The sequence below is a fragment of the Chanos chanos genome, chromosome 5, assembly GCF_902362185.1.
Source record: "Chanos chanos chromosome 5, fChaCha1.1, whole genome shotgun sequence".
Lineage (NCBI taxonomy): Eukaryota > Metazoa > Chordata > Actinopteri > Gonorynchiformes > Chanidae > Chanos > Chanos chanos.
In genome coordinates this window covers 27,713,153-27,727,545 of record NC_044499.1, presented here as the reverse complement: position 1 = coordinate 27,727,545, position 14,393 = coordinate 27,713,153, and the positions used below count along the sequence as shown (strand labels likewise).

Below are 14,393 nucleotides of genomic sequence, written 5' to 3'. Positions count from 1 at the left end.
TAGGACCTCTCTCAAGAACAAATTTAAGAAAAAATTCAGGAAGATATTGGTGAATGAGGCCCAATGACTGCTCTGAATTGGCTAACCTTGAGGCCCGTCTTTGTGCTATTAAGGGTTGGATGTTTTCAAATTTCCTGATGCTTAACACAGGCAAGACTGAAATGTTGGTCATTGGTCCCCCTATGCATAAGCATCTTTTTAGTGATCTTATCCTAAATTTTGACAACTGCATCATCTCTCAAAACACAACTAAAACTGCCTTTTATCACCTATTAGGCCCCCTCTAAGTATGGCTGATGCAGAAACCATTTTTACGCATTGTCTCGCCTCGATTACTGCACAGTTCTGTACTCTGGTCTGCCTGCTTCTATTACCAGAAGTCCTCAGCTGGTCCAGAATGCTGCTGCCAGAATCCTGACTAGAACAAGGAGGTTGCAACGGTATATTTTAAGGTCCTCTTATTAACATATAAAATTCTACATGTACTTGTGCCGGCCTACCTACCTAACTTACCTTTTTTGTTACAATTGCTAGCAACTGTTTACCTATACTTAAGATGCTTTTTCTAAACTCTTAACACAACAACACACCTACATCACACAATTAGCCAAAGAGTCCATTTTCTGCTCAAATCCACATTTTGTTCATTAAATACCAATTCTACATTTCAAAATGCAAAAAAATTTTCTCTACGTACACTGACTCTGTCAACACATGGCAAACCTGACTCAATATCAAATCATTCTTTCAAAACACTAGCACATGCTTTCTATGCAAGAGGAACATATAGTCAATCATAGCACACTGACACAGACAGTATGAAATCCATTTTACTGTGAACCACTCTACATTTTTTGGTTGAGTGTCAAATTTTTGGCAGCATACTATCTAAAAATGAATGAGTCATCTTTACTTCATAGAATTTGCTGCAGTAAAAGCTTTATTAGCAAAATGAAATTGCTGCCAGTGATCAACAAAATATCAAACACACATGACCTTTGGTCCCAAATGTGTAAAAATCAAATACACAAAAAACCCACAGCTACTCCCCTGCCTGGTCCAGCTACTCCTCTCCCTGGTCCTCTTCCTCTCCCTCATTCAGCTATTCCTCTCCCTTGTCCAGACATTATTTTTTCTCTCTCTGCTCCTCTGTGTAGTTCTGTATCCACATTAAAATAAATAAATCCAAAAAGTTCCCTTTTTAATGTGTATGTACATGTAGTTGAAAGAACTTCAGCACCTGGATATTACAGTAAATTAGCTATTTCTCAATGTTTCAATGATCTGTTCATTCAAAAATGCTTATAGGCTGTTTCAACATAGCTTCTGAGCTGCTGTTGTTGCAGAAGTAGAGCCTCTATACTATATTTAAGGTTTTTAACATTAGGTTTTAATTTCTGGCATTCTATGTGCAAGCATTTGAAAATAAGACAAGGAAGATCCATAACTGTGGTATTGGGTAAGCTTGTATGTAAAGAAAATTTAAGCATTTTAGAAATGTGTTAATTGATTGTATGTTCTGTGAAAACAACATGAATTGTGTTAATGGTATGGTCCACAACAGATGGATGTTGAGCTAATTGTGTTTAGATTTTTGAAAATATGATTACAGATTGGACAAAAGGATGTTAGCGATTGTAAAAAACTGTAATTACACCCTATAATTCCCTTCGTACCCTGAGCTCTCAAGATTCTGGACTATTAGTTGTTCTAAGAAATTAGGGAGGCAAACTCTCTTCATAACTGTAAAACCAAACTAAAGACTTATCTATTTTCTCGAACTTATGGATGATATCATTTTGATTTGACTTCGTTATGGACATGTAAAGCCCCTTGAGACTATAAATAGTGATATTGGGCTCTAAATAAACTTGTATCAGTAGTTGTAGTAGTAGTAGTTGTAGTAGTAGTCAGAGATGGGCAGTATTTCAATTAAATGTATTTAAAATATGTATTTAATTACTTTTGAGCATTTTGTCATTTGTACTTGGCTGGATGGAAAATAATTAGATGCAATTTGTAACAAAATACTCTGAGAGATTGTATTTTGTGCATTTAAAATTCTTAAAACACTTAATCAAATATGTCATTTAATTCTAAGGTAAGACATGGACTTTCATCACCAGGCTTACAATAGGACTACAAACTAGAGGACTTCTAAATATAGCCTGTCACAGATATAAATATCACATCATTGTGAACTGTTTGTTTTCTTCATGACCAGTAACCCAAGGAAAGAAGCTGCTTCGGTACTTGGTGCAAATTGCCTTGAGGCAGTGGTTCTGAAATCCAACCCTGGGAGCCCACTGTCCTGCACGTCTTTGTTCAAAAGGCAAATTTATACTTCTGTGTCGAATCTACGCCGTAGGTACGGCATAGGCTCTGCGTAGCCACATACCCTACACTGTAGCCTACGCCATAGCCTGACGCGCACCTCCCCAGAAATGTAACTACGCGTCGCTGCAATGCGCATCGACTCAGACCACAACAACTGTGATTGGTCCACTTGGTCGCATCACCCTGATTCTACCTCAGTCAGTTCAATGGTCGTACACACCATCTCCTCTGATGTCTTCTCTCTTTTCTGTGTTGCAGTAATTTCCATAAAAGTAACTGTTGTTCAACATTTATTACCTCCAACTCAAACATGATCAGCTCAGTTTCAGTCGCCATTGAAAATATTCGGCAAAACTGCGAACTGAACGCATGTTATTTTGAGAGCTTGGGTTTTTTGTTCCTCAAAGTTTAGAAACTAGTCCTTCTTTTGAGTGCAAAACTTGTTTTACAGATATTGCTGTGCAAGGACTGAATTCTGACTTTTTATGTAACATTGTTCTCACAATTGTTTGTAATGCACAAAGAAAATCAACACAGTGGCATAGAAATCCCACCGCAAACTAGCATTTTGGCGATGTAATTACAGAGCGATGCTGACACACCAACGCAGAAGAATACCACAACGGCACAGGCCACTCACGTAGGCTACGGCGTAGGCTCCGCATAGAGCCTGCGCAGAAATATAAATCGGCCTTAACTCTCCTGAGCTCAGGACTGACACGCCTGACTCCACTGATCAATTAATCATCAAGCTTGATTAGCTCGATTAACCGTGATAATGATAAGTGCAGGACAGTGGGCCCTGCGGTCTGGAGTTGAGAACCACTGCCTTAAGGTAAAGTATGTAGTAAAATATACTATCCGATATTGCTTACTGAATGTCATTATAGGACAGAAGAATAGAGCAATTAGCAAGTAGCTGTGCTCTAAAATGTGTGAATTTACTTGCGAGCTTGCTAGTGGCATTTTAGCTAATGCCATAGGCATGCTCAGACAGCTTGGGACAGTGGCATCTTGTGGTTAGTCTTATGTAAGCCCTCATTAGCGATAAATCAGGCTAGCTACTTTTGTTCCTAAGGAGAAACTTAATTTCTAACAGCTAAATTTAGGCGCCGTTTAGGTCTTGGTTTGATTCCTGGCCAGGCGGCCAGGGTCCTTTCTGTGTAGAGTTTGCATGTTCTCCCTCTGTCTGCATGGGTTTCCTCCAGGAGCTCTGGTTTCCTCACACAGTCCAAAGACATGCAGGTTAGGCGAATTGGAGACATTAAATTGCCCCTAGGTTTGTCTGTGTGTCTGCCCTGCGATGAACTGGTGACCTGTCCAGGGTGTTTCCCTGCCTTTTGCCCTATGAATGCTGGGATAGGCTCCAGCACCCCCCGGACACACATTTAGTCAGGCACTGAGACACTTTAGTCAGGTCATAATACAGTTCAGGCAGGCAGTTGTTTGTTGTTGTGACCTACTGTTACTGATTCTCACAACAAACTGCACTGGTTTCCAAAGCAATTTCAATAATTCACTGACATGGTCTTCTGTCCACTTAGCCTACTCACTGTCACTCATCACCTCTGACATTACCTCAGTCTCACTTTGACCAGTTCATGATGAGCCAATGTGAATATATCAAAACCTGTGTGCTTTGCTCTGACTGGAGAACTAAATGTACTCAGTGAAACTGGACATAAGTTATTCAACACATCTTTCTGTGAGCTTAAACATACATTTGCTCTGGCAGCTCCAGACCTGAAGTAAAGCTTGTTGTGGCTTGGCAGTAAGTAGGCGAACAGATTTCACACATAACATGATGTGCATTCCACAGCTGTTTATCCCTTAACTCTTTAGGAATGTTATTGTTAGCATGGCTTTAACTCACAACCTTAGTGTATGTGCGCTCAGGAGCCACCGACGCTCTTCCTCTTCTCACAAATTATCACTGGCATAACATAATATTCAATCTCATGACACTCATTAGAAATACATGAACTCCATCCTGTCTGGGACAGGTTTGAGTGCCATCATTTTCCCTAAGTAACACAGCAGAAGCAGTGTACCCACTACTACAGCACAGCCTAGTGTGTATTGCGAGGCACTGACCCTTCAGAATGTTTCTCCTGTGTCCTCTGTGTTCATTCTAACTTCTCTGCTGCCCCCCCCCCCCCCCCCAACACACACACACAAACAACTCCCCCTCCAAATATATCCAAAGTAAACACTATTGAACCACTGGGCTTACAGAACCACTCATCTTTTGAGTACACTGCCCCTCACACACACACACACACACACACAAATGCACGGATACACACAAATTATTTTACCATCGCATTAATTTAGTCAATAACTAAAATGTCTGTGGTCATTTTTAGTTATGAGATTTCTAATTCATGTTTAAACATGCAAAGAGGCTGCTGATAAGCTGACCTGCACAGTTGGAAACCTGTGTGCTTTGTTCAGACTGGAGAACTAACTGTCCCCTTTCTGAGTTTTGACAAAGCATTATACAGTGTGTCTGGACTGAATGAACTGTGTCAGCTCAGAAAATAAAGCAGAAATAAAGCCGGGCATCGTCTTGAAAGGAACCACACACTGAGAATTAATAATTATAAGCCTGACCTTTATTCCTTACATATTAATTATCTTATTATCTAGATCTATTCATTATACATTTTATTAACATCAGATTTAATTAACAACAACAAAAAAATAATCTATGACTGTTCACATTGCATGGCTCCTCCCATCAGTCAAATATTCCTGAGAGCTAGTAAAACAGCCTTAATATTTTGTACTTACCCAGCTGAGAGCCCGCTGTTTGTCTGTCCAGGCCACAGCTGTGATCCATGGGCAGTACAGCTGGAGAGCCCCACATCCTCACAGGGACCAGTGGCACACTCTGACTGCTCTTCAGAGCCACTCTCTGGGAAATGGACGAAAGGTGCCCTGGATAAAGTAAATTATCAATCAGGAAACTTTTCCCAGAATTCCCAAACCCAGGATGTCTGGTTGGTGAAGCAGCCATTTCCCTGTGTTTATCAATGATAGATAGAATCATGTTGTTCACTCAGATCACCAAGCAAAGAGTTTAGACAGACAGGGCAAACTTAATTAAAACCCAAAGAAAACAAAAAGGCCTCTCCCTTCTCTCTCTGTATATTGCTGGCAGCTCCCTGATTGGCCCAGAGTTTTCGAAGATAGGAGCAAGGCAGCATTGATCGGCGGAAGGTGGGTCCACTTCATTCATTATGTCAGCTCACCCGCTAAGTGATAGACACTGGGAACAATGGGCTGCCGGCCAAAGTTTAACTCACTCACCAAACACTTCTCTGTCAGTAATTCCCTCTCTTTTTGCCATCCAGCTCTGGGGTACCTTTCTTCTTGACATTTGGGAGTGGACTCCTGAGAGCAATTTCTGTTTAAACTGATTTTGTTTGTCATCTACAAAAGCAGCATGATGTTTCGCAGGCTCATTCCCCTGAATTAACCACACAGAGCAAAGATGTGAATAAGTGTGATTCCTTCTCAAATACCTGGATACACATGAACACACTATCATTGTAACCATGTTTATTCATAAACAACTGTTTTGATCATTGTTATCACTGATTTGGGAAAAAATGTGTAAATATGATTCTTCTTTTTAACAGCGTGTGAGTGCACTGAGTTCAGGTCGCGCAACAATTTAATAAAATATGTAATAGGACTAAAAACAGCATCATCCCAGTTTTCCAATTCAGGCCTGTATTAAAGAGCTTCATGGCATGGTCATTTTATTAGCCATTTGAAAATCTGCATTAGAACGTGCACATATAAAAAGAAACAAAACAAAAACAAGCAACAGAACAAAGCAAAAAACAGAAACAAAATAAAAAGGAGAAACTGAACACTGCTGCACACCCTCATTGTGACCATAGTCCATTACATATGAAGTTTACACCGAAGACTTATAGGATGAAACACTGCCCTGTATCATATCTAAATAAAATAACCAGAGTAGAATATGAAAGTTCTCCTTTCTTTCATCTGAAAAATGAGCCTGAGAAAATCTGAAAGAAGTCCTAAAATTTAACTATCAAATATTTGGAGGAATTGTAATTCTGCCAAACTAATTTTGATTGTATACGATTATATCACTTGAAATACAAATAATGTGTGTCAGTTTTGATACATACTCTTTCCAAATCTAAATCAGATAGATAGATAGATAGATAGATAGATAGATAGATAGATAGATAGATAGATAGATAGATTACTTAAATACAATCAAAACTTTCATATTATTAGATAATAATTTTCTACCAATTCAAAAATCCAAATTTTCTGATTCAAAAACTATTGTTAAAATATGATCCAAGTTATGGTAAATGCAGTTATATATGTTTCCGATAGCAAACGTTTTTACCCAATAACCATTTTGTAAATATCTCATTGATACAAATAAATAACCAGATTACATACATGTCATAATGCTTTCAGTAGAGTGTCATTTTCAAACATTTGAATGTCTGGCACAAGGCAGCTAACTGTCTGAATATTTTAGCACTATGCTAGCTGCACTTCAACAAAACAGCAAGATGACTGCGGAACTTAAAATCCAAATAAGTATATATCACCAAAACATCCTTAAAAATTAAATACTCAAAATGAGTAATTTATTTTTGCTGTTGCACCAGTGTTTTGCATGGTTTGTTCATGCACATCTAGGAGAAGCAGTCCATTTGGAAAAATTATTATGCACTTAACATGTATACCCCATTTGCTCTGTCTCCCAAATCCAGACCCCTTTTTCCTTCTTTTTTCCAAGCCTCAGTTTGAAATATGGCCTTTTGGTTTAGAGATACTTTAGAATTCAGCTGTCACTTTGTCCCTGTGGACACTTGCCATCACCTTTGCCTGGCCTTGACCGTAATCCTCCAGAACATTCCTGGAACTGTGCTATGAGAATTAACGACAAGCACCTCACGTGTAAACATGCTGCTGTCCTGCTGATACGGCTAATGACTCCTCCAATTGAACACGGTCAAACCGCTAAGAGGCCCGGAGAAGAGACAAGACTGAACAAGCATGTCTTGGCCAAGGGGGACGGAAGGGGCTGAGATGCCAAAATCTGGACACACACAAACCACATGCTGAGCATAGAAATCGCTCTGGACAGCTGAACCCATTGTTGTAGGGCCTGAAAGGCAAAGGTTACTTGTAATTAAATCTGGTGTGTTTTTAACTCCCTATTTTAGCGGAATGGAAACTTCACCCTACATGCTCTCCGAATGAACATATCATTTGTTTAAATGATGTAAGCAGTGTGTGGGGATGCTGTGAAGGTTTTGTGTCAGTGTGGTGCGGAGGACGACACAGAGGTATTTGTGGATGAATAAAGAAAATAACTGTGACAGGTCTTTGAGCGTGTCTGACAGGAATAAACACATTACCTGGGAAGTAAAAGTGAAAACGTGACAGTCCTGTGACTGTTAAAGAGGACAATAATACAGAGATTTAGTGACAGATATCTATCTATCTATCTATCTATCTATCTATCTATCTATCTATCTATCTAAAATTCTGTTTAATTATGCTACTCATCACATCCTCACTGTGTTCTGTGGTCATCACTGGACATCCACCTCCATGCATCCATCAGTTCTCTTTAATCATTCTCAACCTATTAATGTCTTTTCTAAAGTGAGATAATCGTTCCATTATCATCTTGAACTTTTGGAAATGTCCAAAAACTAAAGTTCATGTGAATTCATTTGATGTTTTTTATCCCCTTTATAGGATTTTAGAAAACTGAACATTCCCATTCAGGTCCCACCCACAAAGCCCAAATCCACCACTCAGATGACCAGCTCTATATTGTCTCTCTTCTTTTCTCTCCTTAAAACCTTGAAAAATGCAACGTGTGACTATGAGTTCAGTTGGTGCCGCCCTCTTGCATTTAATATTGTGAATGGTGGGGCCCAACTCCATATATTAGCAATGACAAAGTGCTTCGCCCAGTGACCAAAATGGTCTTTTTTGCTGTGGTCTGTCCGGCTCTGCGTGAAAGTGTCTAATGTGTGACTCTCAATTGTGTCTCTATAGAGTTCTAATGAGGTGCAGTGAGGAGAATGAATTGCCCTGGTCTATTCATGCCCAGTGCTGGAAATTTAGGCTTTTCTCACATTCACACAAAGGCAGCGGAGGATGGGGGGCCATGAAGACAACTGCATTATCATAACAGCTGACAACCAAATGGAGAGAGAAAGACCAAAATCCAAAAGCCTCTAGAGAACTGAATTACATTTCATGAGGACAGCAGATATTTTATTTGGTTTGAATCCCCATTTGGATATTTTCGGAGTTTTATCTAGCTGATAAAATGTCAAACTAATATGTGTCCTTGATCACATATACAAGAAACAGTAGGATTGATAGTATCGTTTGGTTTTGATTGTGGAAATACTTCAGAGTCTCAAAAAAGCTGGAGTTTCTGACTCTAAAACAGTAACTTTAATCCATTAAAAACATGGAGTGGGAGTGTATGTGCGAGGCTGGTCGGTCTCAGGTCACCTATCACCGTCACAGATACATTGTCAGGTTGGTAGTACTAATATTTTACAGGAGCTCTCCTGCATTCATATTTTATTCAGAAGTGCTTCCACACTTTATATTTTAATGTGACTGGTGCACTGAATATTAAATCTTAGCCAGGGGTAGGGAGGTAAAAGGGGGGAAGGCTGTGTATGGGCCAGTACCAGTTGCCTGGAGCCAACTTTAGCCTGCTTCTGGTTATGCATAGTCATGTGATAAATGCATTCGTTAGATCCATTAGATCCATTCTGAGACTGGACCAGGTCCAGCTGCAGAATTGCAACCAGATCAGTCAGGGCTGGCATTACACAGCTGGCTTGCTGGCACCTGACAAAGAATGACTCGATCAGTTAAGTTACTACATTGCTGGCAAGCAATCGATAAGACATGCTAACTTACTAACAACTGTGATGTGATTGACTAATGCTGCAAAATTATGGTCAATCTCAGACAGCAAATAACACCAACTATCCTATCTCATGATTAAACACCATTAACTATCCATTCTCATGATTAAACACCATTAACGATCATTTCTCATGATTAAACACCATTAACTATCCATTCTCATGATTAAACACCATTAACAATCATTTCTCATGATTAAATACCATTAACTATCCTTTTCAGGATTAAACACCATTAGCTATCCTTTTCAGGATTAAACACCATTAACTATCCTTTTCAGGATTAAACACTAGTAACTACCCTTTCTCATGATTAAACACAATTACCTATCCTATCTCATGACTAAAGTTATCCTTTTACACAATAAAATGTGGAAGAAAGACTACTGGCAATGCTATTAATATACACTGTTTGTCTTGCACCAGGTTTCACCTCAGGGACAATTGACAATGTGCAGACTAACCACTTAACCTGGTGGATTTTGGAAATATTGACATAAATGTACATTTATCTATTAGCAATTTAATAATTATATTTATGCATTTAAAAAATTAAAATGAGGTACATTTCAAAATTATTGAGAAATTAATGGCATAATTTTCACATTGCCCTTTAAAGATGTTGTGTTATTACATATATATTTTGTATGCAAATCAATCGGACCATGCGCACTCCTGCAGGTGTGTAAACGCAGGTGCAAATCACAAGATGGATGTTTGAATTCTCTCAATCATTTTGATCTGTAACATTTTTACTGAAGTATTTTTTTCAAGCCATACAAGTAGCTAATTTAGGTTTGACTGAACATACACACACACACACACACACACACACATAGCAGCATAACTGAAACTTGATACAAAAAATATGCTTTTATTATGAGACAGACATTGGCTGCTCACTGCACCCCCCTCCACACATTCAGACATCCTGTCCAACCCATCTCTGTTCCCCAATGGGCTCTGAGTCACAACACAGTCCAGGCTTGCTTTCTGGAGGTTACTGAAAAGTTGCCTTCATGAGTAGACTGCTCCCCCCACTGGGCTGTGTTAGCACCTCATCAAGAGGCTGACATCAGTAACAGGCAAAGGCCAAGCCCCGTAAACCCTACAGCAAAAGTCATCTCCTTCTCCTTCACATCCTTACAGAGCTCACTGTGGCAAATAGTAGCAGGCTAACACAGGTTGAAATCTTTGTGACCTCAGTTATTTTTTTTAAATCTAATACATGTTTTATCCTCCCCCCCCTCCCACAGGATTATACACAGCATAACTGAACATCTTGGTAGAAAAGGCTTGTTTCTGTTCAGACCAAAATTTCCAGCAAAATCTTCTTGATCTTCCCACTCGCTGCTGCAGAAAGGAAACGATAACCTTGCCTCACCAAAACCAAGCTGAGTGCCTTCATGAGCATTAACCTCACACAAACCTATTGGAAACAACCCAGGATCCATACAGACAGCTCAGCAAATCCAGGGCTTCTGCAGAATTCCAAGACATTTATAACAAACGAGAGAAGATGATGGGGTACCTCTGCTTTGTTGGCAGTTTTAATGAACATAATGAAAGTTGTTTGAAATCCCCCCTCTGCTGAAGACTTCCACTCAGTTTATGAGCAGATTATTCTCTCCCAGGGCCATTAATCCACTAAGCAGGACTTCCAAATGGAACCAAAGCCTTGGAGTTTCAAGTGGTGGATAGGAACTGGGTTGTCAGAACACACATACACAGGCCTGAGTTATGGTATCTCAGGCGGCAGGGCTGAGGTTGAAGAACGTGGCATGTGGATACATTTGCATATTTGGCCATCTAATGGGAGCACAAAAAGAAGTGAAATGTCCAAAAACACAGTGAAAAGGGGAGAGGGACTTCATACATGGTGAGTGCAGAGGAAAACATCACTGTATACTGCTGGAGTGTCAGTCACGTGGCAGCCGCCTGCGCAGACCAGCAGCCACAGATCTCACTGACATTCATTAACATGATGGACCACACAGCTGTAGTTTGCTATGCCACCTCAATTTCCCCTCTTATTTCAAGGCACAAAAAGTTTGATTTTGTGATTTAACAGAAATAAAATTTAAATATTTGTTTCATACAAATATCTTGATGCCAGGGCTGTGTCTATCCTATATCATGTCTTTGTACAGCCCCACACAGCAGCAAATATTTACTCTCATCTTCTTGCCTGTGCTCCCTACCATCAGTTCATTCTGTTACCCACACTCAAGAGGACCATAAGCTTCTGTCTTCTGCCCACAGGGTAGTGTGGTTGAGACTGTCAAACTATTAGAGATGTCTTGGTCGTTAATAAACAGCATCAAACTAAATTTATGGATAAGTTGTCAAAAACTTGGCTTCTGCTGCACTGCTCAGCCTGAGAGTCTCCTCTCTGTCTGGCTTTCTTATCAGATTTGTTACCAATAACACTGAGTCCTATTCCCCAATTCCACATGTGTATGCATGTGTATACTTGTGGGACTTCAAATGAACAGGATTCAACTGGACACAAAGAACAACTAATAAAATATAGGACATGGTTTAATTTAGTACAGGTACATCATTTTTTTACAAACATAAACAAACATAAATATCCTAATATATGATAGAAAAAATACTCTACTAATCATTTACTTTCTATGTACAAAATTCAGAGTGCACTGGATTTCCAACTGCTCAAAGGGCTGTACATGCATGTGCTGGTGTAACCAGAGCAGGGGAAGCGGGAGATCACTGGAGAAGCCAGCTCCAGGTCAGAACTCCTTACCAGCCCATATGTTTGAGTCATGGTCAAACTAACAAGCCAACAGTCTAACTGCTCTCCGTGTCTCTCCTCTCTAAGGTCACAGGGATGCTAACTCACCAGAGATCTATTTCTTTTCAGTTTTCAATCACATTAGCTTAACACTTGTGATGCTTCCATTTTCGTGTTGCCACGGCGATGTGGATGTCCTTCTTGTGCCAGGGGAACAGGTTGGTAAGGGAGATGGTGCCATCGCCCTGAAGCACCCCTGTGATCAGGTACAGCTGGGCACGGCCAGGCCGCACAACGCTGTGGGCACAGCGAATATTGATGAGTAGCCACTGCTGCAAGAGGCTGTGTGTGTGGTAGGGCAGAAGAGGACCACGCCTGATGAACTCCACCTGCCCCTCCACCTCAAACTCAGGCTCTGCCGAGGTAAAGCGGCGACGAGACAACTTTGCCTTGATCACTGAAGCATAAGAATAATGAGGAGTGTCAACAGCACAGCAATAACATTCATCTGATTAGGGCACACCGAAATGTTTAAAGTCACTAATGACAGGCTCCTACATGGACAGCATGAGATGATCTCAGGTTTAAGACAGCAGGGCATGCTAAGGCTTACCAAAGTCATTCAGGTTTAAGACAGCAGGACATGCTAAGACTTACCAAAGTCATTCAGGCACAGAGCATCTGATAGTGTTTTCAGAGATGGAAACTCCTCCACTGGAGGGCAGGCTTGGCACACAGGCTGAGGCACATCTGGGGTAGAAATGAGTCAATAGTCAGCTCCAGTATGCAGAACATGGAAAAGATACTAATGATTCCAACAACCCACTAGACTGACATTTAATTGTGCACTGCAGAGACAGAGAGGGTTGATTAACCTTTGGATGAGTAGGTCCTGTGTTTAGGAAGGGGTGTAAGACACATATCCTCTAGGGCAGGAAAGCGATTGCAGTCCAGAGCTTCAGGCCAGGCCCGTCCCTGACAGGCCAGAACTGGAGAGCAGCTGTCCCGTACAGCTACACACAGACTACGGCACGGCTGGATAAAGCTAGAGAAATAATGGAACAACAGACCATGGTTACAAAGTGGAGAAAAAGGGAGCAGTTATTAACCGCTCTTTCGTTCCAATTTGGCTGAAAAAATTAGACATGTAAATATGTACCAGAGACTTATCCTTCACTGTAGATAGGCAAGAGAATCAAGGGAAAAGCACAAATGTGGAATAAAGAGCAAAAAGGTGAAAAACAGAAAAATAATCAAAGTTACAGATGTAAATAAGCAGTTAAAACAGCAACAAGAAGAGGTACTTACGTGTCAAGGCAGACAGGAGCAATGAGTGAGCAGAGGAAAGCTTGGGCCTGAGGGTGGCAGCCGGTCTGCAGGAGTGGGCGCCAGGCTTCCGAACCGGGCACCACTTCTGTCTCCAGACTGCTGTGTCCCAGAAAATTTGGCAGTCGCATTTCTGAATAACCCACATCCTGACACATGCTCATCTGAGGTGGGATTGGAACGCAGCGGGTGGACTGCCCCAGGTCAAATGCTGTGCAGTGGGTTAAGATTGCTATGACAGTGACTAGATGAAGAAAGAAATGCATGGTCTCCCAAAAAAGAGTGTGAGTGAGACAGAATGAGAGAGGAAGCGAAGGAGGGTGCTGGATGGTGCTGCAGAGAAGCTGCTGTTTGAGGGAATGTGGGAATGTAGCAGGCCCACTATATATAGAGCCAGGCCAGTCCAAGCTGGTCTTGTTATCAATGGCCTATCAAAGAGGGGCAGACAACGTGTAAGGCAGGAGATAATAGGGCCCAGACAATGTGTGAAGTGGGGGGTGGGAGTGCACTAAATAAACAAAGGCTTAGAATACCCCTGCTTTGTTCATTTGGAATCTGCCCCCACCTTGTGGATGTATGAAAAAAGATTATGGATGAAACTCATATAAGCAATGTTGTATTGCATTACATACTTATACCTGCTCATTGGATATGTTGACTTACTCAAATATATGACCAAAATCGTATGCATGTCTTTCACTTTGACAAATCACTATGCCTATCTACACCAGGACACACTCCCTTTATCACTCTTATTCAGAAGGAGACCAAAATAATAAATAAATACGACAACAACAACAAAACTTAAAAATGCTGAGGTGCAGTAATACTGTATTTTTCCCTCTCGATGCATAGGGTGCATACTAACAACTTAAACAAACATATTTTTACCATCTGTGTGGACAAAAAAGTAATTCATCCTCTTTTAATTTCTCCTCTGATGTGTGACATGAGTGGATTGCATATGCATTAGGACAAACTGCTTTTTGACTTTGAGAATA

At 40.6% G+C, this 14,393-nt stretch overlaps 1 protein-coding gene across 1 annotated transcript; it reads right to left on the bottom strand.

Moving 5' to 3' along the window:
• Positions 1–12,212: 12,212 nt before the first annotated feature.
• szl (sizzled) lies at positions 12,213–13,658 on the bottom strand. The gene is made up of 4 exons (XM_030774838.1): positions 13,375–13,658; positions 12,942–13,111; positions 12,724–12,816; positions 12,213–12,523 (listed from the first exon to the last, which is right to left on the bottom strand). The coding sequence occupies exons 1-4, from the start codon at positions 13,656–13,658 to the stop codon at positions 12,213–12,215; spliced, it is 858 nt and encodes a 285-aa protein (XP_030630698.1).
• Positions 13,659–14,393: the final 735 nt, after the last annotated feature.